Source organism: Stegostoma tigrinum, chromosome 9 (genome assembly GCF_030684315.1).
Source record: "Stegostoma tigrinum isolate sSteTig4 chromosome 9, sSteTig4.hap1, whole genome shotgun sequence".
In the NCBI taxonomy this organism is placed as follows: Eukaryota; Metazoa; Chordata; class Chondrichthyes; order Orectolobiformes; family Stegostomatidae; genus Stegostoma; species Stegostoma tigrinum.
Window position 1 is genome coordinate 54927902 of NC_081362.1, and position 18826 is coordinate 54946727.

Below are 18826 nucleotides of genomic sequence, written 5' to 3' on the forward strand. Positions count from 1 at the left end.
CCTTCTCAGGAGCTGACACAGCAGAGGTGGAGGAATTGGGAGTACGTGATCACATTCTCGCAGAAAGGTGGGTGACAGGACGTGCAGTCTAGGTAGCTGTGGGAGTCGGTGAGCTTGAAATAGATGTTGGTTTCGAGGCAGTCACCAGAAATGGAGACAGAGAGGTTCAGAAAGGAGAGAGAGGTATAAGGGATGGTCCAGGTGAACTTGAGGTTGGAGTTAAAGGTGTTAGTGAAGTTGATGAACTGTTCAAGCTCCTCACGGGACCATGAGGTAGTGCTGATACAGTCATCAGTGTAGCGGAGGAAGAGGTGGAGGATGGTGCCAGTGTAGCAGCCAAAGAGGGACTGACCTCCCCTCTTAGCCTCCCACTTCCTACAGACTAAGGGTGTGGCCATGGGAATCCACATGGGTTCAAGCAATGCCTGCCTCTTCGTAGGAAATGTGGAACAGTCCCTCATCTGCTCCACACTCCCACTAGCCTGACCACACCCAACACTTTTCCCTGCAACCGCAGGAAGTACTACACCTGTCCCTACACCTCCTCCTCACCTTCATTCAAGGAACAGACAAACCTTTCGCATCAGAAAGAGGTTCACCTGCACATTTGTCAATGTAGTCTATTGCATCCACTGCTCCCAATGTGGGCTCCTCAACATTGGTAAGACCAAACGGAGGTTTGGAGACCGCTCTGTTCGCTACAAAGGACAACTACTTCTGGTCACCAACCATTTCAACTCCCACTCCAACTCCTTGGATGACATGTCCATCCTGGGCCTCCTCCAGTGTCACAATGACGCCACCCGGAAACTGGGAGCAGCACCTCATATCCTGCCTTGGGAGCCTACAGCCCAATGGTCTCAATGTCGATTTTACCAGTTTCAAAATCTCCCCACTCCCAGCCTCATCCCATGACCAACTCTCCCTCTCATCCCCGCTTCCTTGACCTGACACAACCTGTCCATCCTCTCTCCCACCTATCTGCTCCTCCCACCTCATTGACCAATACCCACCACTCCCTACCTGCACTCACCTATCATCATCCCACCTACCTTCCCCAGTCCCACCGCTCCTCTCTGTTTACCTCTGAGCTCCCTTCCCCCTCCCCTATTTCTGAAGAAGGGTCCCGCCGAAATGTCAATTTTTCTGCTCCTCTGCTGTTGCGTGGCCTGCTGTGCTCCTCCAGCTCCACACTGTGTTACCTCTGACTCCAGCATCGGCAGTTCTTATTATCTTTGAATGCTTGTCTGTTTCGTGGATTATAAAGAAAGTAACTTGCTTAATAAGAATGTAGCAGTTATGTTATGGGTTTGCAATCCGTTAGTCCAAACATGGACAAAAGTGCTGAACTCCAGAGATGAGGTAAGAGTAACTGCTTCTTCAGGCCGCATTTGACAAAGTATGACATCAAGGAATTCTAGCAAACCCGGAGTTAATGGGAATCAGGGAGAAAACTGTCCAGTGGTTACAGTCATACCTAGCACCAATGAAGATGCTTATGGTTGGTGGAGGTCAGTCATCTCAGTTCCAGGAAATCTCTTTCGGAGTTCCTCAGGCTTGTGTCCTAAGCTCAACATTCTTCAGCTGCTTCAATGATTTTCCTTCTATAAGCTCAGGTTTGGGTTTGTTCATTGTACAATCATCAATGTTCAGAAAAATTGAAAAATTCGCAAGTTTGTATATACTGAAACAGTCCATTCCATGAGCAGCAATACCTGGACAATGTAAAGACTTAAGCCAATACATGGAAAGTAATATTCACACCATACAAATTTCAATTAATGATCATTGACTGTCAATGATTTTTCCATTTCTGAACCTCCCACTATTAACTTCCTGGGGGTTACCATTAAACCAAAAACTAAATCGGGCTAGATACATAAATCCTGTGACTACTAGAGTAGGTTGAGATAGGGAATTCTCCAGCAAGTAACTCACCTATTCATTTCCTGTCTACAAGACGGTCAGAAGTACTTTCTACGTGCCTGGATGAGCAGCACCTCCAACAACATTGAAGAAACTCAACACCACTGAGGACAAAGCAAATGTTGTGGCCTACACAACCTGGAAGGACAAGCCCATAGATTCTGTGGAAAGCTGGCCCCTACAATTCCTCTGCCAAGCCACACATTGTCCTGACTTAGAACTACATTGTTATTCTTTCACTGACACCAGGTCAATGTCCTGGGACTCCCTTCCTACCAGCACTATGGGTGTACCTACCCACAGTGAAATAGCAAAAAATACGGAGGACTACGTTCGGAAACATGAACTCAAATGCTACCGTGGCAGTAGGACAATTTAATTCAGTTACCAAAACTGAATGAAAAGCTAGTATCAGGAATGATGACTACGAGCGAAACCTTATATGAGTCTGAGTGTCATGAGCTATGGTGAGATGTGTGCTAGAAACACGTTTTTCCACGCAGATACAAAAGCAGGAAGCTCGTCGAGCAGCTTCAGTCAAGTTAAGGAGGATAGATAGCCTGCTCTGCTGGCTTAGACAGATGGCACAGACACGAGGGAGGTCGGTTAATTTCAGAATGTCTTGGCAGTGGGTGAGTTGTTCTAACAACACTCTGTGCTAAGACGGGACATCATTAAGGTGAGATAGGCACGTGGGGTCTTTGGTGAAAAAACGATATGGCAGTAAAATATGCTAGTCCTTGCAGCAAAAAACCTTCCAAACAAATTCACTGCAACTCACACTTAGCCAAGAAGGGCCCACAAAACTATCATTGTGAAGAAGGTTCCAGATCCGAAACATCAGCTTTCCTGCTCCTCTGATGCTGTGAGGCCTCCTGTGTTCATCCAGCTCTACACCTTGTAATGATGCCACCCGAAGGCTGCAGCAACAGCAACTCATATTCCGCCTGGGAACCCTGCAGCCTAATGGTATTAATGTGGACTTCACCAGTTTCAAAATCTCCCCTTCCCCCACCGCATCCCTAAACCAGCCCAATTCGTCCCCTCCCCCCACTGCACCACACAACTAGCCCAGCTCTTCCCCTCCACCCACTGCATCCCAAAACCAGTCCAACCTGTCTCTGCCTCCCTAACCTGTTCTTCCTCTCACCCATCCCTTCCTCCCACCCCAAGCTGCACCCCCAGCTACCTACTAACCTCATCCCACCTCCTTGACCTGTCCGTCTTCCCTGGACTGACCTATCCCCTCCCCACCTCCCCAACTATACTCTCTCCACCTATCTTCTTTTCTCTCCATCTTCGGTCCGCCTCCCCCTCTCTCCCTATTTATTCCAGAACCCTCACCCCATCCCCCTCTCTGATGAAGGGTCTAGGCCCGAAACGTCAGCTTTTGTGCTCCTGAGATGCTGCTTGGCCTGCTGTGTTCATCCAGCCTCACATTTTATTATCTACACCTTGTAATCTCAATTTGTAGATGGTTGATTTATTGTCAATAGGGCCACTAGGTGGCGCAATTTGCAAGCTCGTGCAAAAAGTAACGTTGAACAGCAGCTGTCTGTCAAAGATGATGCTGGCCTCATGTTTTGCAAGACAGAAATACAAAAGCATCTCCAGCAATGTGTCAGCGACTCTTCATGAGACTTTGTGGGATGATGGAATTGGTGTGTTTGATGTGAATGTGTAGGAGCTGCTACCTACAGACGATTATAACCAGATTCAAACTGGGTGCTCACCAGGAGTCATATCAAACAATTTGGGCTGAAAGTTTGCAAAGTGTTCAAGACAGTAGACAGCTTTTATTTTGGGACATTATTTACCTCACCCTCTGACTCTATTTTGAGTTGTGGGATGAATGATATCTACCTTTGCTAGTTTCAGAGGTGAGACTTCATCACTCATCATCCAAGAGTGACTGATCTTACAGTTGACCCTGCAACTAGTAGTGTAACTCACTCACCATATTTATTGTCCCTCTCCCAATCTGTCTTATTTTCACTATTTAAACTGTCTGTCGAGTTTTATTCTAACATCCATTCATGGGATATGGGCATTACTAACTAGGCCAGCAATTATTGTTCATCTCTAAATGGCCAAAGGCAGGTCAGAATCAACCACTTTGCGATGTGTCTGGAGGCACAGAGAGGTTTTGAAACTATTGGCAATGGTTTGACAGTCACCACTAGGCTAGACTTTTTGGTTTCAAATTTCACCAGGCCATCAGTGAGACAAAGGATGAGTTGCCAACCTGGTGCCAAAGTCAAGGAGAGGATGGAGAATATTCTGAAAGGGAAGAGTAAACAGCAGGAGGTCATTTGCAAACATTGGTACAAACGACATAGGCAGAGAAAGGGATGAGGTTCTGCAGAGAGAATATTGGAAACTCTCTGATGAAGGGTCTAGGCCCGAAATGTCAGCTTTTGTGCTCCTGAGATGCTGCTTGGCCTGCTGTGTTCATCCAGCCCCACACTTTGTTATCCTCGAGTGTAGTAATATCTGGACTACTACCGGTGCCACGTGCTAGTGAGAGGAGCAATAGGAGGATAGAGCAGATGAATTTGTGGCTGAGGTGCTGGTGCATGGGGCATGGATTCACATTTTTAGACCACTGGGATCTCTTCAAGTAGAAATGACCTGTACAAAAGGGACAGATTCCATGTGAATTGGAAGGGGGCCAATATTCTCACAAGGAGATCGGTTAATGACACTCAGGAGGCTTTAAACCAGTAAGGAGGTGGGATGGGAACCAAAGCAATTGTGAGGAAAAAGGCCAAAGCTGGTCCAGTAGATACAGTTAGCAAGTAAAATAGATAAGGCAGACAAGACTTTGGCAGATAATGATGTATGACCAATAAATTTAAACTACATTTACTTCAAAGCAAGAGGCCTGACAGGTAAGGCAGATGAATTTACGGCACAGTTGGGAGCGTGGGACTGGGATACCATAACTATTACAGAAACATGGCTCAGGGGTGTACAGGACTAGCAGCTTAACATTCCGGGGTATAGATGCTATAGGAAGGATAGAAAGAAAGGCAAGAGAGGAAAGGGAGTGGCATTTTTGATTAGGGATAATGTTACACCTGTACTTAGGGATGATATTACTGTGAGATAGTTCAGTGAAGTTATATGGGTGGAAATGTGAAATAAGAAAGGGATGATCACCTTCTTGGGATTGTATTTATAGACTCTCCCAACAGTTAGTGGGAAATTAAGAAGAAAATATGTAAGGAGATCTCAGGTATCTGCAAGAATTACAGGGTAGTAATGGATGGGGTTTTAACTATCCAAACTTTGTCTGGGACTGCCACAGTGTTAAGGGCTTGACTGCAGAGGAATTTGTTAAGTGTGTACAAGAAAATTTTCTTATTCAATATTTAAATGTGCCTACTAGAGAAGGAGCAAAATTTGACATTCTGTCAGGCAATAAGGCAAGTTACAGAGGTGTCAGTGGGGCAGTAAGGGGGGCATTTTGGGGCAAGTGATCATACTTCTATTAGTTTTAAAATTGTTGAGGAAAAGGATAGACTGATGAAAAAGTTAAAATTCTAAATTTGAGTAAGGCCAATTTTGACAGTATTTGACAGCAACTTTCAAAAGTTGACTAGGGGAGTCTATTCGCAGGTAAAGGGACAGTTTGGAAGTGGGAAACCTTTAAGCATGTGATAGCAAGAATCCAGAGACAGTGTGTTCCTGTTAGACTGAAGGGCAAGGTTGGTAGGCATAGGGAATGGTGGACGATGAGAGAATGGAGGCTCTGGCCAAGGAAAAAGAGGCAAAAATCAAGTATAGACAGCTAGGAGTCAGTGAATTCTACAGGAGTACAACAGCAGTAAGGGAAAGTAAGAGAGAAATGAGGAAAGCAAAAAGATAGCTTTGGCAAATAGAGCTAAGGAGAATCCAAAGAGACTCTGTAAATACAAGAAGGGCAAAAGCGTAACTAGGGAGAAAATAGGGCCCCTTAAAGAACAATGTAGCAGTCTGTGTGGAACCATAGAGAGATGCTAAACAAATATTTCATGTTAGTATTTACTGTGGAGAAGGACATGGAAGCTACGATACTTGGGGAAATAAATAATGAGGTCTTGAAAAAAGATCATATAATAGGAGGAGGTGCTTTTGGTCTTAAAACATGTAAAGGTGGATAAATCCCCAGGACCTGATCAGTGGTGTCTTCTTTCCCTGAGAGGGCTATATCTATATCTCCAATTAACTGCAATTATATTGTCTTGTGATTCACTCTGTCAGTCTATGACATTGCATAAGAAAGGGAGATATATTGGTACAAGGCTGATATTTCTATTATGAAGGAATGTACAATTTATTCTCTGTTTGTCCATATGGTATTATATGGGAGTGAGCAATTAATTGTTAGCTGTCAGTATTCCGAACTAAATGTGGAATAACATCTATTCTGCAACCAAAAGTCTCCAGTGCTATATAGCAGCGTGATTTGTATTATCTCTTCCAAATTTTAGCTTTATATGATCATTATTGGCTATTTCTTTGATTTTTTGGTACTGTGTGGGGGATCGGTGCCCTGCACTAATTTCTGATCATCTAGGGAGTACGGGTATCATTTTGTAATAGTTGGTTTCCCACAATGAATAAGAGTGCAGGAATAATTCTCTTTTAATCCGTACTGAATAATGACTCTCTGATAATGAGTCATTCAACAACCACCACAGCTTGACATTCAATGCGAAGAGATAATTAAATATGTGTCCTTCAGTGCCCAGTCCAGGGTGTGCAATGGGTTTAATTCTGCATCTGTTGTTCTTGTAATTCTGAATCTGTCAATTTCTAGGAGTGAATTGTATAGTGAAATTCATTCTGTTGTCTATCAATCTTTGCTAATTTACAAGTTTTTTTTTGTTCATGGGCTGTAGGCATCACTGGCTAGGCCAGCATTTACTTGCCATTGTTAAATTTTCCTGGAGAAGGATGTGGTGAGCTGCTTTCTGGAACACCATGACCTGCAAGTTCCCCTCCCAGCAACTCACTACCCTGATGTGGAAATAATAATCGCTGTCCCTTCAGTATTATTGGGTCAAACTCCTGGTAATGTGGGTCTACCTACAGCACATGGACTGCAGCAGTTCAAGAAGCCAGCTCACCACCACTCTCTCAAAAGGGAAATAAATGCTGGCCCAGCTACATCTCACGAGTGAAATAATAACTGAAAAACAACTGCAAATAGTTGATTTAACTGCACTCTGAAATCACCTCGCAACCCGCTCATTTGTACCAATTTAATGAAGATTTGTAAATTTGAAGATTTGTACTAAGAATAAAAATAGAACTGTCAATGAGCATAAATCAGAGTTTCACCTAATACAATCAACTTGCAAAGTACTCCTTAACATCAGGTGAAATGTGAAAATTGGGAGCGAGTTGTTTCAAAGTTCAAGATAACAAGGTGTGGAGCTGGATGAACACAGCAGGCCAGGCAGCATCTTGTTATCTCGGATTCTCCAGCATCTGTAGTTCCTACTATCTCTGTTTCAAATTCACTCAATTTCACACTGGGAAGATAACCAACAAGGTAAAATATCAGTGTTAGTACAAGCAAAATGTCCTTATTGTTGAGAAAAAGCTGAAGGGGCTAGATATGGAAGATATAATTCAAAATGAGGAAGCAACCTCACTGTGGTGCATAACACTACCTCAACGATAACTCGGGTAGATTCAGTTGTAGTTAGTCACAGATTAGACATGTCCAAAATGTGCTGCAGGTTGTCAGGGTTGCATTCAACCAGAATCTGTAAGTCATTGATCAGCATATTCCTCCCTCCTCCATTACTATTAATCAGGATCCAAACCTGCTTCAAAAAGAGTAGGAGTACATGCCAGGAGCTAAGCTAGATGTACCTAAAACAAAAATGCCAAACTGATGAAGCTACAGCACAGGACCACATTAAGGCTAAAGAATAGAAACAGCATGCATTTCACAGAACTAAGAGATCCAACAACCAACAAATCAGGTCAAAGCTTTGTAGTCCTACTGTGTGTAGTCAGGAATAGCGGTGAAAAATTAAACAACTAACAAGCTGAGGTTCCCAATATCCCAATTCTCGAATGATGGTAGAGCTCAGCATGCAAAAGACAAGACTGAAACATTTGCAACCATCCTCATCCAGAAATGCCAACTGGATGATCCATTTTGGCCTCCTGTCAATTCCCAGGTATTGCGAATGTCAGTCTACAAACAACTTGATTCACTCTACCGGATGTTGAGAAAAAGCTGAAGGGGCTGGATACAGGAAATATTACAGGTCCTGATAATCTCCCAGTTGAAGTTAATGACTTGAACTCCAGAACTAACTGTACCTTTAGCCAAGTTGTCCCAGTGTAGCTACAACAATGGCACCTGTGCAACTATGTGGGCAGGGTCATTTTTCACATGAAAAACAGGACAAATCCTTCCCCATCGATTTACTCTCAACCTTCAGCAACGTGATACGAAAAGGGTTGCCAGCAGTGCTATCAAGGAGAACTAATCCGACATAGGTGAAACCCAGTCTAGGTTCCATTAGGATCACAGGCTTCTGGCTTCATTACTGCTTGTAAAGTCAGGAATGTGATGGAATACTATACACTTGCCAAAGAGAATGCAACTCCAACAACATGCAGGATCCAGGACAAAGCAGCCTACTTGATTTGCAGCCCATTCACCACCTAAAACATTTATTCCCTTACCCACTGATGCATAGTGGCAGCAGAGTATATATGTCACACTGCAACATCTCATCAAGGTTCTATCAACATCTCCTTCAAAACCTGCAGTATCTACAACCTAGAAGAACAAGGATAGAAAAAAAGAAATGGGAATGCCACCCTCTGCAAGTTCCCCTCCATCTGATCTGGAGCCATATTCACAGATATTTCATAGCTGCTGAGGCATAATCCTGAACTCAATCCAAGGGTGTGTCTACACCACAAAGACTGCAGCGGTTCAAGAAGGTATGACACCTTCCCAGAGGCAGTGGGATAGGCAATAAATATTAAAATGCTGGGTGAGATTTTGCATGCAATGAGTAGCAAAGTCAGAAATTTCACTTTTTAAGATCATCTCATTTTGCATGGAGGAAAATATCTTTTTTTTTCTTTGCTAATCTCCGGTCATAAAATACTACCATATTATAACTTTCTCTAAGTATTATCATCTAGAAAATAAAATAATTGAGGCCTGAGGTGCAAGTCAAAAGGCATGTACTAATATTGGGCCCAGGAAGGTAACTTCTGGATTGAAAGTCATGGTGCTAAAACCTCAAAATGTAGTTTCTGAAATACTGCTGATTAAATGACTGTAATTATAGACAGTAACCTTATTGAAACAATTTAATTGTACTCCGATTTCTTTCAGTATCAGTGATTAGGGCAACAAATATTAGGAGATGGAAATATACTGCTTCAAAAGCCAAGTACTACTTTAATATCAAAGAAAATGCTTGAATTACTCAGTAAGTCAATCAGCATCTGTGAAGGCAGAAACAGAGTTGAAATTTTAGGTCAATGACCATCCATCAGAATTGGGAACAGTTCACAGTATTTAGTGTCCCCATTCTTTAATTTATTGCCACTTCACTTTCTGGAATGACCAGCTTGAAGAGACCCAGACTGCACTGAATCTGTTACATCTATTCTGATGATACAACTTCTCACATCCGTTCTTCTGACATGTCTCCACTTTTCTTCAACCAAGAAACTGCTTTGCTGCCCTCAGTGTGGATAATAGGTCTCTCGACCATGTTGGTCCCATTTCTGCACTCACCCATCGTGAACCATGATCAGGTTTCACGTTCCACATCCCTAGTCCACATTCAACAGATCATGCATCACTATTTTGATGCCACTGCCAAACATATCTTTCACTGCCTAGTCAACATTCTTCAGGGACTGTTCACTGTGATACTCTGATTCATTCTGTATTCACCCCCCACACACTCTCCCTGCCCACAGCAGCTTCACATACCAATGTAGGACATCCATCATCTTTCAATTTACCTCCACTCTCCTCATCATCCCAAGCCTGGAACACTTATTTGACCAAAAACTACATTTTTTGCGTACTTGTGGTAATTTAAAATACCGTATTTGCTGGTCGTAATTCAGTCTACTGTTTGCTACGAAGACCAAATGCAGAGTGAGCCCAAGCTTCTGTTCACTATTTTAATCCCCGACTTTGCTCGCATGCAAATTTCTCGACACACATGTTCCTAGTGTTCAATGAAGCTCCATCCAAGTTCGAAAAACAATACCTAACCTTCAATTAGCTAGCTTACAACCTTCTGGATTCAGGAGTCAATAATATTAGACCGCAATCTCTCCCCAGCTTGTTTCCCTTTTCATTACGCATTTCAATTTTACGCTTTTTTTCATTTTTGTCTTCAAAAGGTGGTTGTTCGTGATACTGCCACTCACACCTCCCCGAGAAGCAGCTTTTATTACTTTGCATGTCCCATTACTATTCCTTTTGGTCTTGTCCCCTTTCCATCCTATCACAAATTTTTCACTTGCTGAAAACATTCTATATGATCACACAAAATGTAAACATTGCTAATTGTGGATTAAGAGCCAAAGGTTTTCAACATGTACTCATCAGGGAACTGAAACATGAAACAGACTCAAGAAAAGAGATCCAATTTTATCAGTCTGCGTGTTTTGATTGGTTGGGCAATCATGAACAGTTAGGAGGCAATTTTCAGTTCATAGACCAGGCAGGTAAATTTTGATTGATCAGGGTATTGCTGTGTGAATGCAGGGTTTGGAAGTTTCTGCCACTCTTCCTTTAAAATGAAAAATGTGCAATATCTCTACAAAATATTTTTGCCTGCAGAAAACAGGGTCCTGTTTATTAATATATAGCTTCTAGTACACATAAATACACATTCTGAGTTGGGCTGATGGTCTCAAATTGCCTTCCTGTGCAACTCTCAGCATAATTTGGATTATTTAATAATTGATTTCCAATGTCAGAACCTCATCTAATGATGAATATAATTTTGTGATGCTTGCAGGCACAGGCTGACTGAGTACAATCAGCATCTATGCACTGCAAATAGTTAAAGGGATGTGCTGTTTGATGTGGGCTGCCAATCATTGGGATGGACGCCTGGCACTACTTTCACGCTAGATGTTTTACATCACATAAATTAATCAACTGGTAGGCAAAATATCATTTTGGCTTAACAGTAGTATCCTATTAGTGGAGAAAACCACTTGTGTATTTGCTGCATGGTAAGAGCAGGAGACAGCCAGAATCACTTGTTGTTCAAACTTTAGAGACACTTTCCCCTTCCAGGGTAATGAGACACATTGTATACTACCCAGTGCCAAAAGTAGGCCCTTTCACAAGTTGAGAAATGGTGTGTCCAGTGTATCTGATATCATGCAGAATAGTTTTGATATGCCCTAGCTTAGCGTCAGCTTATACAGTGAGCAGATGGTTAGGCTCTATTAATAAGGTTACCATTAAAACTGTTCTCGTAGGATTGGAATGTAGGAATCCCAATACATATACAGAAGATCTACATTTAGTGGTCAGTGTATAATTGTTGAGATATCATTTTGACCTGTACATGGAGGAAAGGGAGTTTTTTTGATCGCTCCACTCAAAAGGTAAATTTGAATGTATAACAATTTATTAACCAAAGCATAATCGCTGGAAAAACTCAGCAGGTCTCACAGCATCTGTGGAGAGAAGGTGGAGTTAATGTTTTGGGGCCAGTGACCCTTCTTCAGAACTTCAGACTGAAGTAGTGTTACTACACCTGAAACATTGACTCTGTTTTCTCTCCATAGATGCTGCCAGACCCTGCTGAATTTTTCCAGCAATTTCTGTTTTGGTTTCTGATTTTCAGCACCTGCAGTTCTTTTTGTTTTTACATAATTTATTAAGCTGTGTAAAGAAATTCTTTGATGCAGCTGTGGATGCAAATACTGTAAATGCATCATATACATATTGAAAATATGCAAAGGTGGAAGGTTTGTGGTCATTTCACAAGTGATGAGTTTGTCATGGTAACCAATGAAGAAATTATTGACAGCTGGGCCTAAAGGGAATCTCAAGAGAACACCATCTATTTGGGCCTCAATGGTGTCATTGAGAATTTAGCAATTCACTCAGTTTCAATGAAAGAACCACACTCTTCTTATCTGATGAATTCCATTTTTGACAAGAGGTCATTAACACAGTCTCCATCCACAGATGCTGCCTTAACATTTGCATTCCATGTTTCCAGAATCTGTAGCACTTTTGTTTTTGAATGACTTTATGTCAGCAAGTTCATGAGAAAATAAAATGTATTCTCACCAGGAGCATCATATTTTAGGACTTCCTGGAAGGACACTGACATAACAGGATGTTTCAGCTTCTTCCTGAAGTCTGTAATGGTCTGATAGGCCAGGAATACTGCCACAGACATCAAGAGCAGGTAGATAAGGATAAGAACCACAGAAAAAGTGTTCTTCAGACAGGCTTTACCGAAGATGGAGGAAGGACTTGTGGAGCCAGGTTCATCATCTAGAACAGGGAAAAGCATTCATTTAACCATAAATTCCTTCCCTTGATAAAAAACTGTGTAACAAGATCTTTATACTGGTCAAACTTATCAGTTACAAAGTTATGAATCAATCGTATCTCATTGTGGTTTATATGATGTATATATTACAGTGGTTCAGTTTGCAGTCATTAGTGACTCAGGGTCCTGGCAGCTGATTACTAAGGAGTTTAACTTTCTCTTAGCCAAGACTTTCATCTGCAGCACTGTAGAGTGGATATGCAACTGATTACCACTTTCTTTATTGTAGTTAAGGTAGTAGCATTGTAGTGGTGTTTTAGGGATTATTTCAGAGCCAGAGGAGTGGAGCGGTGGGGGCGAAGAATTAAAAGACCATAAGACATAGGAGTGGAAATAAGGCCATTCGGCCCATCAAGTCCACTCTGCCATTTAAATCATGACTGATGGGTATTTCAACTCCACTTCCCTGCACTCTCCCCGTAGCCCTTGATTCCTTGTGAGATCAAGAATGTGTCGATCTCTGCCTTGAAGGCATCCAACGTCCCGACCTCCGCTGCACTCTGTGGCAATGAATTCCACAAGCCCACCACTCTCTGGCTGAAGAAATGTCGTCTCATTTCAGTTTTAAATTTACCCCCTCTAATTTTAAGGCTGTGCCCACAGGTCCTAATCTCCCTACCTAAGGGAAACAACTTCCTCATGTCCACCCCTTCTAAGCCATACATTATCTTGTAAGTTTCTATTAGATCTCCCCTCAACCTTCTAAACTCTAATGAGTACAATCCCAGGATCCTGAGCCGTTCATCATACGTTAAATCTACCATTCCAGGGATCATCCATGTGAATCTCCGCTGGACACGCTCCAGGGCCAGTATGTCCTTCCTGAGTTGTATGTCAGAAGAATAACCAGCATTCTGTAATATATACAGCTAACAAACAGAACCCAAAATATCAATATTGTGGAGGTATTTGTGGATGAGAACAATGATTTGAATTCAGTGCATTGGGAGATAAAGAGTTCTATGCAGTTGGATGAAGATAGGTAAGAAAGGGGTGTGAAATAAGACTGCAATAGAATGCGGCAGTGGAAATTTGAGTGACTTGTGTACTGTGTATGTTGTAAGCTTGGGGGATTGTGAAGAGAATGCTCATTCAGCTGAGGTTAGAAATATATTGCCGAGGGGTTGTTTGCTGCTGTGAAGAAGAAAGTATTGAAACAGGCAGGACAAGAGAAGGAGAAAGAGAATCATGGTTGTTTCATTCCAAATAGCCAGTTCATGAATTGGGTCCATTTATATCCTTAAGACAGGATATTAGAAAGGGTGTGGTTAAGGGAGCTGCAGGCATACAGGCTTATGAAGATGTTAAATGACGATAACCTCATCAGTGAAAGAGGCATCAGAGACAGTGAGGTTGAGAAAGTGATTGCAAACTGAAGTCATAAATGGAAGATGATCAGTAAACATCTGGAATGCAGAGAAATTAGAGATGGGGGTAAATGGTAATTAGAGGGGTTGAGGTGGGGATGGAGGCAGATTTAATTCATCAAGGATCAACAACCATTCAATATCAAGGTTAAGGTAAGGAAAGAAAGATATTTGGTGCAGCAAGTTATATGGACACTTTGGAAAACTATGAACAACAAAGTCTTTGAAGGGGAGATGGGAAGACTAGGTGGTCAAGGGAAAGGTGTTTAAAGGAGAGGAAAAAGTCAGAAGAGAAAGACAATACAGTATAAGATGGGACAGTTTATGGCAATGAATTACTTTTTCAATATAACTTATTTTCCTTCATGCAAGCTTTGTTTATAAATTCACGTTCAACTGCTGAAATCTTGTTTTTAGTTTGATAAGTAAAATGTTTTCACATTGCAGTAACAAAGTACAAGGTTACAAATTCTCCCAAAGTATCATTTAATTTAGAGTGCATAAATTAAATGTTTATCCAAATAGTACAAAAAAAGTCAAAATAAAAATAAAGTCGGCACTGAAAGCATAAGCCCAAATTCCTTTTAAAAATTCTATTGACGAAAATCAATCAAGTCTTGTCTTTCAAACAGTTCTGAGTAATATTACTATACAACGTGATTACAATCTCACCATTGCAGAGATTTAAAATGAAAGCGAAAAAAATGTCAACAGTTAACAACTTGAGGAGCAGCAGAGAAGGAACAAGAAGAAGAGAACAAGATGAACTCTTGCATTATATTCAATGTTTCATTGGAGTGTGGCAACACTTTGTGTAGAACACACGAGAAGACACCGTTTACTATATTTTTATACACATATGGCAATGAATCTCAATTTAATTTAAAACTCAAGGCAGAAAGTAACGTCAGAGCAGTCAAATGCAGACATGATTTATCCAAACAATTTTGCTGATTGTTTCTTTAAATAACAAAAGCCACAAACAATTCTGCAGTTACATAGGCGTTATTTTAATTAGAATTTTCGAACTAGTTGCTGCAGTTGGCTTTCAACATTTACTCAAACAAAAACAGCTGCTGTGACCAAACATTAAGTGTGTCATCTTTAGTTATGTAAATTCAAGGAGCTGGTTCAAGGTAGACAAATTAAAATAAGCACAAAACTAGTTTAAAAATTATCCTATTCCAAATCACACAAACTCTGGAACAATACAAATTAGCTGGATTATATGCTGAGGAAGGGCTCCTGCACCCCCCTGTAAATTCTGGAGATGAGCATATCTCCACTCAGCCATTGTACATCACTTTAATTTCTGCCAGCAGCCCTTTAATTAGTATAAAATGGGATTTGTCCATCCCCAGTAGCAAGACCTAACTGGAAGTCAGAGGTTCTGTGCTTCCAGGATCAGTGACCACTGCTGAAACTGCAGAAGGTCCAAACAGAAGAAGGGCTTTTGATGTCCCCAGATCCAGTTCAGACCAGGATCCCACCAGGGCTAGATTTGTAGGGCCATTAAGGGTGGTGGGAGGCATGTTGGTGGTGCCGGCAATGGAACCAGAAGAGTTCAAACTGTGGTGCAGGCCTCCAATAAGCACAGGGAGCAGAGAAGAAGGTATATGCTCTTTCACTAATCAACAGCCAGCAGGGCTAAAACTGCCAGGCTACATGTTGGCACTGTTCACTCCCACTGCCGTTTAAATCAGAATGGCACTGGGATGAGGCCCTTCATTGGACATTAATTACTCACTTAAGGTTCTCAGTTGGGCCAACACAGTTAGTCCACCAGATGTCTCACTCATTACCCATACAATTATTGCAGAGAGTGTTAGCAGGCTGGCAATAAGACACTGCCCTACAAGGTTGTTTGCTCTTCTACCACGGATGGCCTGTAGACCTCAGCCCCCTGCCTTTCTACAGGGACAGATAGAAAAGAGAGGCAATACTTGTTTATACCTTGTATTACTGTTCCATTTAAATCATCTTGCTCAGCGTCAGTCTCATTCCTGAGGTCAGAATAGTAATTGCTTTCCTCTGTTCCAACATCTGAAAGCTGCAGAAAAAAATGTAAAGGTTTTTAATAAATAGTTTTCAAAAATTGTTTTTTTTGGTTGGGCAAGCCAGCAAGTAGAACTCAAGACCTGCAAAGAAGTGGATGCTTCAGCAGAGCATCTAGGTCACAGAGAAAGTGCCTCTTAAAAATCAACTAATGTTAGCTCATTTCGAAATTAGTTGTCCAGCACAGGAATAGACACAGTTTCATTACAGTTCAGGATATGGGGAGTTTAGAATTTTTTTGCAAAGATTATGTTACATGGCAGGAGGGCTGATGTAGCAATGATAGTGTCCCTACCTCTGAGCCAGAAGGCCTAGGTTAAATAAAAACTGGAAGAGTTTCAGATGCTGGATATCAGAAACAAAACCAGAAATTACTGGAAATCTCAACAGGTCTGCCAGTATCCATGGAGAGAAATCAGAGTTAATGTCTTGGATCCAGCGACTAGTTCTGAGGATCCCAAAACATTAACTCTTGATTCCTCTCCACAGATGCTGCTGACCATTTCCAGCAATTTTGGGCCTAGGTTGAATACCCATCTGCTCTAGAGGTTTGTCATAACATGCCTGAATAGGTTAATTGAAAATATCTAATCTGCATTGCAAGCAGAAAGACAAACAGCAGCAAATACACATCTGTTTGAAGCACTGGAGATCAGGACAAGAAATGGGTAAAATCCAATTCATACACAGTTAATATCTTCACTTATCCCTTTATCTTCTCTTACTGACAACCCGCTGTACATGTCCATCAATACTCCTCAACTGACACTAAACTCATGACTTGTAAAGCTTTGCATGACTTTTTTTGTAGGGTGTTAACAAACCTGGTGCTTTGAGTGCAAGTTAATACAACCACCACCTTCTGAGTCATCCAGCAAGAACACAATCACAAACTGATCAACCAAGTCTGTTTTGAAGCCACTTCTGTTTACAGGATTTCCTATTTATCCCCAAGGTGTTTTGAATTTCGTTTTTAAGAGGTGCTGAGGCAGATGTATGAAATGAAAAGTGTCGGGGGGGGCGGAGTCCTTTGTTAGTCATACGATATAACTTCAAAAATGACTAATAACTATATGAAAGGGCATTCAAATAGCTCTTTAAAACATACTCTACTTTCAAGTCGCCGTATTTCTCACTGATTTTGTGTCTTCTTGAACAGGTGCAGAGCGTTTTACAAGGGGAAAAAGGTACAGTCAGAGGTTGTGGTCTATGTTGCAAACATGATAAATGGAAAGACAGTTGACTATCTGCAGTTTCAGGAGCTTTAGAGATGAAATATCAGCGTCTCAATATGATCGGAAACGTCAAGTAGGCCAAGTTAACAAAAGAAGGAGCACTTCAGAATCCTGAATTTAGGACAGACACGGAGAACAAGAACGTGTAAATAGAATTGGTCGGATTTACTATTACACTAAAAGCGCACGGATACTGTGAGAGTTCAAGACGAAGCCGATTTGCCTGTGGTTGACGGAAGGTGGAGCAGACGCACAGCTGGCTATACACTATGGGGCTCCTAATAACGAGAAGGAGACTGAGGGACAATCGCATCATCCTCACAACTCCGAAGTGAATGCAACTTATCTCTTGACAGAGGGTGACGGACTTGTTAGGTCCCATCCTTCTTTCATGACCCTTAAGTTCCTGATTTTAAAGCATCAGCCCTCGTCAGCTCTTTGGTAAGGCGGAGGAGTATCTTTGGCCTTGTCTAACTACCCAGGCGCCGTCTCCCTGGGGGGCCTGTTGTGGTCCCACAGCGGAGCATCAGTGCAGCCTGAACAACAAGCTCCTGGGGTTGCTCATGTTACCGCACCGTAAGCAACTGCCCCAACACACCACTAAACCAGCAACTATTTTAATTGTTAGCGCAGAAAAACCTATGTAATTCACGCGACCAATAAACCCAAGAGTACTTCAACTATTATTTCCGATCAACTGCAGACTTTAGGTAACTATTTTCAACTCGATGAAAGCTGAAGGCTCTTGTTTGCAGACGCCGCTTTCAATAAAACAGCTCGAGCGACACCAACCCTTTCGTGCACTTACCTCCCGGTACGAGCCGACACCTTCCCTCCTCATCACCGCCGCAGCCATCGAAACGATTAGCCGGCTCAATGTGACAGCGACACGGTCTCGAACACGCTATAGCAGCACTCATCCAGCTCCTCGGAGCCCAGTGCAATGCTGATCCTGCCGTGACTCAGAGAGATCTGTACCAACCACCAAGCACCTGGGGTGGAGCTCGGTTTCCCAGTCCCCCCGCCCCTAACTCACCATCAAGCTTGGGGGAACCCAACACTTACCCAATGACCAACACAGGGGGAGTCCAGCTCTCACCCCCTGCCCAACATTCATCCAATGACCACACCAGGGGCAAACCTAACACTCACCAGGTGTCTAATCCCGGGGAGTGCAACACTCACCAGAACACGCCCAAAGCTCACTCAGTGACCAAAACCTCCAGAAGGAAATTCACTAAAGGTGGACTGAGGAGATAAGATGTCAATACTCACCGATTTCCTGATGCTGTAAACCGAAAATCCCCAATCATAGACAGTTGAAATCTAGCCTAAATCAGAAGAGAAGACCACCTCCCTCTTTTCCACATTTTTTTTCACTCTGACTGTTGGATTTGCAACTATTTACTCTTGCCTACACTGCACTATTAGCACAGGTATCAATAAATCAATATATCTAATTATAAAGTACGTTATAAATTTAGCTACATCTACTTTTAAACAGAAAAGCTTTAGATATTATTCAGAGATAGTGTGAACTGCCGATGCTGGAGAATCCGAGATAACAAAGTGTAGAGCTGAGTGAACACAGCAGGCCAAGCAGCATCTCAGGAGCACAAAAGCTGACATTTCGGGTCTGGACCGTTCTTCAGGAAAATTAAGG

General features: G+C 42.2%; 1 protein-coding gene across 2 annotated transcripts in view; it reads right to left on the reverse strand.

Moving 5' to 3' along the window:
• Positions 1-18826, reverse strand: part of pacc1 (proton activated chloride channel 1) — a 45211-nt gene that overhangs the window by 15268 nt on the left and 11117 nt on the right. Inside the window, exons 1-3 of one of the 2 annotated variants that reach the window (XM_048536463.1) lie at positions 17972-18095; positions 15827-15923; positions 12239-12448 (exon numbers count right to left, since the gene is read on the reverse strand). In XM_048536463.1, coding sequence (XP_048392420.1) covers positions 12239-12448; positions 15827-15923; positions 17972-18019 — 355 coding nt within the window. In that variant the 5' untranslated portion in view covers positions 18020-18095. Of the gene's footprint in view, positions 1-12238; positions 12449-15826; positions 15924-17971; positions 18096-18826 lie in introns of those variants that run through there. The other variant, XM_048536464.1, reaches the window with a different exon arrangement.